Source organism: Halichoerus grypus, chromosome 15 (genome assembly GCF_964656455.1).
Source record: "Halichoerus grypus chromosome 15, mHalGry1.hap1.1, whole genome shotgun sequence".
Taxonomy (NCBI): domain Eukaryota; kingdom Metazoa; phylum Chordata; class Mammalia; order Carnivora; family Phocidae; genus Halichoerus; species Halichoerus grypus.
Window position 1 is genome coordinate 47517296 of NC_135726.1, and position 8033 is coordinate 47525328.

Below are 8033 nucleotides of genomic sequence, written 5' to 3' on the forward strand. Positions count from 1 at the left end.
CAGGCAGAGGAGGGGTGTGGACCCCATTCTGCACACTCCTTGCTCCAAGCCACTCCCTGCCTTGGATTCTGACCTGGGGACAACCAACTCCCCTCAGCAGACACCCCTGCTCTGGCTCTGCCCCCTTCTACCTCCTCCCTCGCCCCTCTTCCTGCTGCTCAGGCTCCGGCGAGGACAGGTGGGCTGGCGGCCAGATATGGGTGTGTGCTTGTGTGCTTGCGGCGGCCAGGGGAGTGTCTCCAGCTCTACGTGTGCTCTGAGCTCATTGAGTGTTTGTCTGAGAGTCTCCTGGGACTTCCTGGTGCATCTGGGCTGCAGCCCTGGGGTGCACTGGGTGAGTTACTAAACCTCTCTGTGCCGGTTTCCTCATCGGCAAAATGGGTATAGCAATAGTATCTATTTCCTAGGGAGGATGTGGAGATGGAGTTAATTACTCAGAGCCATGCCTGCACACAGGCAGCCCTCAATTATATGAGCAGCATCATTCGGCTGTGAGCTCAACTCAGTGTCCCAGGCATGTGTCTGTCGTTGGCGTCTTGCAGGAATCTGGGGCAGGAAGTGCCCCTGGAAGCATCGGCGGTTATCTGGGGCAGCATGGGAGCAGGTCTGCGAGGGTGGCCTCTCTTTCCTTCTCTGTGCAATGGGAATAACTACAGCACCCCACACACGGGCGGCTGGTCCGCGGGCGAGCTGGGGGCTGGAGGGCGTGTTTGCATGCGCGGCTGCTATTACCTTTCCTTTGTCGATAAAGTGCAGCCGATAGTGGGGCCCACCTGCGTCTCTGTTGCTGGAGGATGACACGAGCTGGTAAGCACCTAGAACAGCACCCAGTACCCAGAAAGCGCTCCCTGTGGAGGCTGCCGTTGGAACTCGGCGCCTGCGCTTGCCTGGGCCGGGTGTGGGGTGTGGGATGTGGGGTGTGGGATGTGGCCCGGTTAGGAGGCGGCCGTGGGCATCTGGCCCTACAGGTTCCTCGTCGCCCCACTTCCTCCACACCCCGACCTCTTGCCCCCACCATTGCCCCATCCCTCACCCCCAAATCCCCAGGACCTCTGAGGGCAGAGGCTTTGGCAGCCGTGCCCTCTGCCCCAGCCCCGGGAAGGGGTACAGACACCCCCCCAAAACCCAGGTGGGGTTACTGTTCCCCTCTCTGCTGCTATCTCAGTGCCTCCCTGGGGTCCCCCATCTCTGTGCCTCTGAGTGTCTCTCTGCCCTCCACTTTGGTTTCCAGAACAGGAAATGTCAGGGTCCCAAGGGGGTGTCCCAGGTGAGGAAGCAGGAGGCAGGACCTCCCCCCTCCTCCTAGATGAGAGTGGGGGTGGGGGAAAGAGGGGGTCTTCCTTAATGAACCTCTTAATCCTGCCATGCCGGATCTTAATGAGGGGGAGGGACCTCATTAGAGGGCAGGGAGCCCTGACATTAGCTCCTCCGTCATAGACCCCTCTCCCAGGGCCAATGCCTGGGCCCTCAGCTGGCCCTGGGGAAACTGGGGCGGGAGGCTTGGGAAACCGAAGGGGGGCTGGGGGCCCGGACTCCTGGGTCCTGGAGGAGGGGACAACCTGCACTCCTGGGTCTGACGGAGCAGGGAGCTGGGGACCCGGACTCCTAAGTCTGAGGGTGGAGGGCCCAGGGGCCCGGAGCCTTCCCCTAACACACCCCCCTCCAACGCCCCGCCCCTCCCGCCTCCAGTTAACCCCAAGCCTGCGGAGGAGCCAGGGACAGTCGCCCGGAGCGCACGGATGGAGGAGGAGGGTGACCGACACGCGCTCGGTGGCGGGATGGAGGCCGACGAGCCCGCCAGCCCCCGGGAGCCGCCGTCGCCGCCCCCGCCGCCGTCGCCGCCGTCCCCCGCGGCCCCCGACACCCCCGGGCCCCCCCAGTCCGAGCAGCCGTCGGAGGCCTACGCGCGGCAGCTGCTGCTGGAGGAGTGGAGGCCCCCCGGCGGGACCCTCGAGCTGCCCCCGCGCCTCACCTGGAGGCTGCTCTTCCTGCGGCGGCCGCTCTACCGCAACCTGCTCCGCTCGCCCAACCCCGAAGGTGCGGGAAGGTGCGGGACGCGGCGCTGCACCCCGACAGACCGCCGCCCGGTCTCCGCCTTCCGCCGCGCGCGGTTCACTCGGACCGTCTGTCTCGTCTTTCTGTCTGCTCCCTCGTGTCTGTTCCCTGGGCTCTTTCTCTGTTTCTCTACATCCTTCCCTGTCTCTTCTGTCATTGTGCCCCTCTCCGGCTCCTTGCGGCTCTCTCTTCCCACCCCGCATTGCCCTCTCTCTCTTTCTATGTCATATGTCCCTGTCTGTCTCTCCCGGTGTCTCTCTGCCTTACTCTGTATGTCTACGTCTCTCTCCCTGCCTCCCTCCCTGCCTGTATTTCTGTTTCTTTCTCTAGGTGCCGCTTGCTTTGTCCCTCTGTCTCTGTCTCACCAGGACGCCCTCCTCCTCCTTCCCTCCTTCTTCACTGCACCACCCCTTCCGCCCCGGGACATTCTCAGGACTCTCCCAGGGCCCTGACTCACACATCCCTGCCAGGCAGGTCTGGCCTGGTACAGATTCCTACCCTTCAGCAGAGCCCTGGGGGGAGGGAGGCAGGCGGAGGCTGAAGGGCTGGAGGCGGTTTCAGCCACTGAGGCTCCATTCACCCGTGCATTTCAGGCATCAACATTTATGAGCCAGCACCCCCTACTGGTCCCACCCAGCAGCCCCTGGAGACGCTGGGTAAGTGCTTTCTGGCTGGGCCCAAGGGGACGGAGTGGTCCTGGGGAATGGGCATGTTCTAACCCTCTGCTCCTCCACCTGCCAGGCAACTTCCGCGGGTGGTACATTAGGACTGAGAAGCTCCAGAATGACCGCAGGTGGGTGGTCAGGACCCCTGGGGCCCTGCTCCAGCTTCTCACTGCAGAGCCTAGAGAAACTGACTGTGTGCCCCTCTGGGCCTCAGTTTCCTGCTCCGTACCCAGGGTTTGTCATAAAAGAGAACGCTTGTAAAACACAGCACAGGCTCTGGCTGGGTCCAGCTTGCATATAGTAGGTGCTCAATAAATAGCAGCTATCACGGTTACTATTCTCCACCTCTTTCCCTGGGAGGGGGAGTCACCCAGGCCACCATCTATCCTCCATTAAACTGAGCCCTGCTTCTGCACGTTGGGTGAGACGGTGTAATTCAAGGGCTGGGTTGGGAGCCCAGCTCTGCCACTTCTTTGCTGCTTGACCTTAGGCAAGTGACTTCCCTTCTTGAGCCTCTGTTGCTCATCTGCGTCATGGGGTTCAGACAGTCTGGCCCTCAGAGGGGAATGGAGGGAGCTGAGGCTATAAGGTGGGGAGTAAATGCTCAGCACCCGTACATGGGTGCCCTTGATGTCTCTACAAGGGCACCATGATCGAGGTTTCCTGCTCCCAAGAATCCCAGCCAGTCCCAGACCTCACCTCCCTGTGCCCTCTCCCGCAGCTGGACGGTGAAGCAGCAGTGTGTGGATCTTCTGGCCGAGGGCCTGTGGGAGGAGCTCCTTGATGATGAGCAGCCGGACATCACGATCATGGACTGGTACGCGCCTCTGCCCGGTCAGCCTGCCCCGCCGGGTCACACACAGGGCTCCCCAAAGCGCGAGCCTCACCTGTCCTCCCTCCCCTGGTGTGAGCTGGTCACCAAGACCCTCCTGCCACGGCAGGATCCAGCCCTGTCTACCGTTCTACCCCCTTCCCTCTGAGACTTCCAGCTTCTGAGATGTGCCAGGCTGGACACTCGTCCCTTCGTTCTTGGATGCTTGTCACCCTCTGTTCTCGAAACAAATTCCTCCTTATCCTCTGGGATTCTGCTACATGTGCCTCCACCAGGAAGCCTTGCGTGACCACCCCCACGCTGGGTCAGATGCAGCATGCTCCAGTGCCCTGGACTTCCCCCATCGCAGCCCTTAGTATTCCGGATGGTCACTGTCTGGTGACAGGTCGGCCTCAGACTATGTGACTCCCACGAGGGCTCTGCGGGGGGCCATCGTGGTCACTTGGTCAGTGCCGGGTGCACAGAGCGGGAGCCAGTGAGTGTGCCTTGTATGGCACTTAGGGCCAGGGGCCATGGGCACTTCGGTGGCAGCTGATGGCCTGGACCCCACCCCCAGGTACGAGGACAGCCGGCTGGACGCGTGTGTCTACGAGCTGCACGTCTGGCTGCTGGCGGCTGACCGACACACGGTCATCGCGCAACACCACGTGGCCCCCCACACCTCTGGGCGGGGCCCCCCCGGCTGCTGGCTCCAGGTGAGGCTCTGGCCACGAAGCCGCCACGTGTTCATGTCCCAAGACCTCAGAGAGGGCGGAGGTAGGAGACAAGGGTTCCCGGGTCCCTGATGGCACTTCTCCCTCACCCCGGGTGCCGCCGCAGGTGTCCCACGTCTTCCGCCAGTATGGCCCCGGCGTGCGCTTCGTCCACTTCCTGCACAAGACCAAGAACCGGAGGGAGCCCGGCGGGCTGCGGCGGACAAGGGTGACCAATTCCTCCGTGTCTGTGCAGTTCAGGGAGTGACTGGCTCTTCAACTCCTGGCCTGTTCTGACCCCTTGTCTCACTTGTCCACTGCCTTGACACTTTCCTGATCCTTTAGCACCTCCCTGATCTCTTAGCAATTCCCTGACCTTCTGCACCTCCCTGACCCCTTAGTACCTCCTTGTTCCCTTTATCCCTTTGGATCTCTTAGCATCTCTTTCACCTCCCTGGCCCTCAGAAGTCCCTAGCCCTTAGCACCTCCCTGGCCCTCAGAAGTCCCTAGCCCTTAGCGCCTCCCTGGCCCTTTAGCTCTGCCCTGTTGTCTTAGCACTTCCTCGATGAGCGGCACCACCTGTTTCCTTCACACCTTCATGACCCCTCAGCTTCTCTTTGATCACTTACCACTTCCCAGGCCCCTGATTCCTGCCCGGCCCTTGATTTCCCACTAACATCTTCCCACCTCCTTGAATGTCTGAGTGGCGTTTCTTCTGCATTCTCTGAGCTCCATGAGGGCTGAGCGCAGCGACCGCTTCTCCCCGAGCTAGTGCTCAACAGATAGTAGGTGCTTAATAAATCTTTTTTGAGGGGCACCTGGGTGGCTCAGTTGTTAAGCGTCTGCCTTCGGCTCAGGTCATGATCCCAGGGTCCTGGGATCGAGCCCCGCATCGGGCTCCCTGCTCAGCGGGAAGCCTGCTTCTCCCTCTCCCACTCCCCCTGCTTGTGTTCCTGCTCTCTCTGTGTCTCTCTCTATCAAATAAATCAAATCTTTTTAAAAAAAATCTTTATAAAAAAAATAAAAAAATAAATCTTTTGTGATTGATGAGTAAATTCACACGTGCAAGGATGCCGAGCATTTCCCTGGTCTTTGCTTCTCAGAATGATACTGAGTTCATATCCCCCTGGCACCTCCAGTAATCCTTATTCTCGGGCACCTCACTACCTCTGTGCCGTTTGCACCCCCTTGATGACCTCTGATCTCTTCCCATATCCCCAGGTTACAGCCTCTTGGCATCTCCACTTACCTCTCCGCTCCTATTTCAGCCTCTCAGACGCTCCTCACATTTCCCCTCCCCCTCCAACCCCAAATTCTCGCCCCGCCTAGAGCTGTCCCCATACCTCTCCTCCCTACAATACCCTCATTTCTCCTCCCTCATTCCTCCAGAGTCCCCGAAGCCATCAGGGTACCCATCAAGGGCCATCATCACTGAGGATGGTGGCGGGACAGATGGCAAATTTGAGCTAAAAGTTTTTTCGTGTGTTGGGGAAAGAAAGATTGAAAGTCTTTAACAACCCGTAAGTTCCTGGCCAGATCAAGCAAGAGACCCTGGTCTTAGCCTGGGGCAGGGTCCTTGAAGGCCTCTTGCTGTTCCAGGCCTGACTCCTCAGGGAGGCTGGAGGTCCCTGGCAGGCCAGAACAGCTGGCATTGGGGGGCATTCGTGGGGAAGGGTTATCTACCAAAAAGTGCAGGAAGCATTTTAATGTTTAAACAATCAGCCAGTGGTATTACTGCATGTCACACACGTGTCCTGTGGATGTGTGTCTTTTTGTGCCCACCTAAATCCATGGCCAAATCTCTGAGTACGGCCCCACCTCCAGCATTGTCCCAGGTATAGGCTGATGCACGCCGGACCAACCTGCTCTCTCCCCCACCCCACCCTGTCCCATGTGGACTTAGGTCCCAAGCACGAGTAGATGGCAGATGGATAACTTCAAAAGGGCTATATTGCAGGGAAGGCGCGGGGCGGGGTGGGGGGGTTGGGTTGGGGCAGGCAGAAGGTTCTCTCCTCCTGGGAGTTGGGGCCTTCAGCAGACCCCAGTGATAAGGCCAGGTGAGGGGCTCTGCACCCTGTGGGGGTTGAAGATGAAGTATCTTTAAGGCATCAGTAACACCTGCAACAGAATAAAAATTATCACCAGGGGGTTGCCAGGGGCTCAGAGATCCAGGGTGTGTGTGTGGGGGGGTGGGTTCTAAAAGGCTGAGATGGGGTGGAGGGCTGGGGCTGGGCTCCAAGTTCAGGAACTAGGCATCCTGGGGGCTCTTGGAGCTCTTGTGGAGGGAGAGGGACAGGTGAGGTGGTTTTGGAGAGTGCTAGGACTAGATTTAGGGTCCCACGGTCTGTGAGCTCCCACAGGTGAGTGCACAGTGGGCTGGGGGGGCAAAGTTGGATCTGGGGGGCTCCAGAACCTTAACAGGGACTTTGGGGCTGGTTTCCAGGGCTGCGTCTGATCTAGAGGGTCTACGTGGGTGGGGAGCATGAGGGTAGATAGGGTGTTCCTAGAACTGGGTCTGGAGTCTTGTGGTGGGTCAGTTTAGAGTCTGGGAGTCCCAGAGCTGGCTCTGGTGGCTCCGGGAACTGGGACGACTGGCTTTGGTTCTGGGGGCTCCAGGGTGAGAGGACTGATGGCTCCCCATCCCCAAGCTAGGCCTAGGACTGCAGCTCTGGGTAGATCGGCAGGTGGAGGATTCAGGAAGGTGGGAGGCAGGTGCTCCCAGAATGGAGGCTAGGGGGTTAGGGGGTGGGGTCAGCTTCTGAGTCTGGGAATCCCAGAGTTGGGTCCCAGAGATCCGAGGGCCATGGGCTTGGGGGAGGGGGTGCGGGGAGGAGGAGGATCCGGGACCTCCAGGATTGATTCTAGGGACTCCCAGTGCGGGGTCAGGGGCCGAGGGGCCTGGGGGCCCGGGTTCGCGCCGCGGACGCGGAGGCGGGGCTGCGGGCGGAGGCGGGGCCGGGCGGGCACCTGCAGTAGAGCGACGCGATGGTGTTGGACCAGTCGCTGAAGAGGCCCTTGCGGAACTCTTCGAGGCGCGGGTAGACGCCGGTCGAGAACTTGCGCGTCTTGCCGCCCTTGCCGCGTAGGGACCACACGGTGATCTCGCAGCGCGGACCCACCACGAGCGAGGAGGCGATGTTCGTCCAGTCGGAGGGCAGGAACGGCAGGTCGGTGCCCGGCGCCAGCGACAGCTCGGCGCCCCCGCAGCAGTTGTCGTAGTAGGGGTCGCTCTTGTCGTAGAGCCTGGCGCACGTGCGCGTCCCGTCGGGCTTCTTGAGGTCCGCGGCCGCGGGGCAGGCCGCTCGGACGCCGGGGACGACCGCCAGGGCCAGGGCCAGCAGCAGGGGGCACAGCGGGGACATGGCGACACTGCGGGGCCGCGTCCCGGCGCGCTTTTATGCACCTGACCCGTGGGAAGGGAGAAGCTGCGAGATAAGGACGCCCTCCCCACCCTACCCCCACCTCACCCCCGCCCCCCCACCCCTCCCGGGGCGGGAAACCTTTCTAACCTAGGTCAGAGACCCACAGCCAATGAACACAAGACCGACATACTTGTGTACAACTTAGCAGCTTAAGATTTCACGTGGCAGACAACATTATAAAAAAAAAAAGTCAACAGGACTTGAGAACGAGTCTCTTGCAGTACAGAAGGCAGATAGGGTTAATAGTATATGTACCAAGAGCTCTTAAAAACTGACAGGGATTGGAACAACCCCCTTTCCAAATAAGGAGAGGCCAACGGAGGAGGAGGGGGAGGGGGCTGGGTCTCCAGGCTTGGCAAGTCCCCTC

The 8033-nt window shown here is 60.4% G+C and overlaps 2 protein-coding genes across 2 annotated transcripts; one reads left to right on the forward strand and one right to left on the reverse strand.

Moving 5' to 3' along the window:
* The first annotated feature begins 570 nt into the window (after nucleotides 1-570).
* On the forward strand, nucleotides 571-5282 carry NCCRP1 (NCCRP1, F-box associated domain containing). Its single transcript, XM_078063541.1, has 7 exons — nucleotides 571-807; nucleotides 1690-2037; nucleotides 2649-2711; nucleotides 2797-2848; nucleotides 3442-3537; nucleotides 4109-4247; nucleotides 4372-5282. Exons 1-7 carry the CDS (start codon nucleotides 795-797, stop codon nucleotides 4510-4512), a joined length of 852 nt encoding a protein of 283 aa, XP_077919667.1. The 5' UTR covers nucleotides 571-794; the 3' UTR covers nucleotides 4513-5282.
* A 1844-nt stretch (nucleotides 5283-7126) lies between these two features.
* Nucleotides 7127-7606, reverse strand: SYCN (syncollin). The gene has a single exon (XM_036094859.1). It carries the CDS (start codon nucleotides 7604-7606, stop codon nucleotides 7127-7129), a length of 480 nt encoding a protein of 159 aa, XP_035950752.1.
* Between the last annotated feature and the right edge of the window lie 427 nt (nucleotides 7607-8033).

Coding starts and splice junctions, on each gene's coding strand:
- SYCN (XM_036094859.1), bottom strand. CDS start 7,606: ATGTCCCCGCTGTGCCCCCTGCTGCTGGCCCTGGCCCTGGCGGTCGTC.
- NCCRP1 (XM_078063541.1), top strand. Junction 2,038..2,648: donor CCGCTCGCCCAACCCCGAAG/GTGCGGGAAGGT, acceptor CGTGCATTTCAG/GCATCAACATTTATGAGCCA. Junction 4,248..4,371: donor CCCCCGGCTGCTGGCTCCAG/GTGAGGCTCTGG, acceptor GTGCCGCCGCAG/GTGTCCCACGTCTTCCGCCA.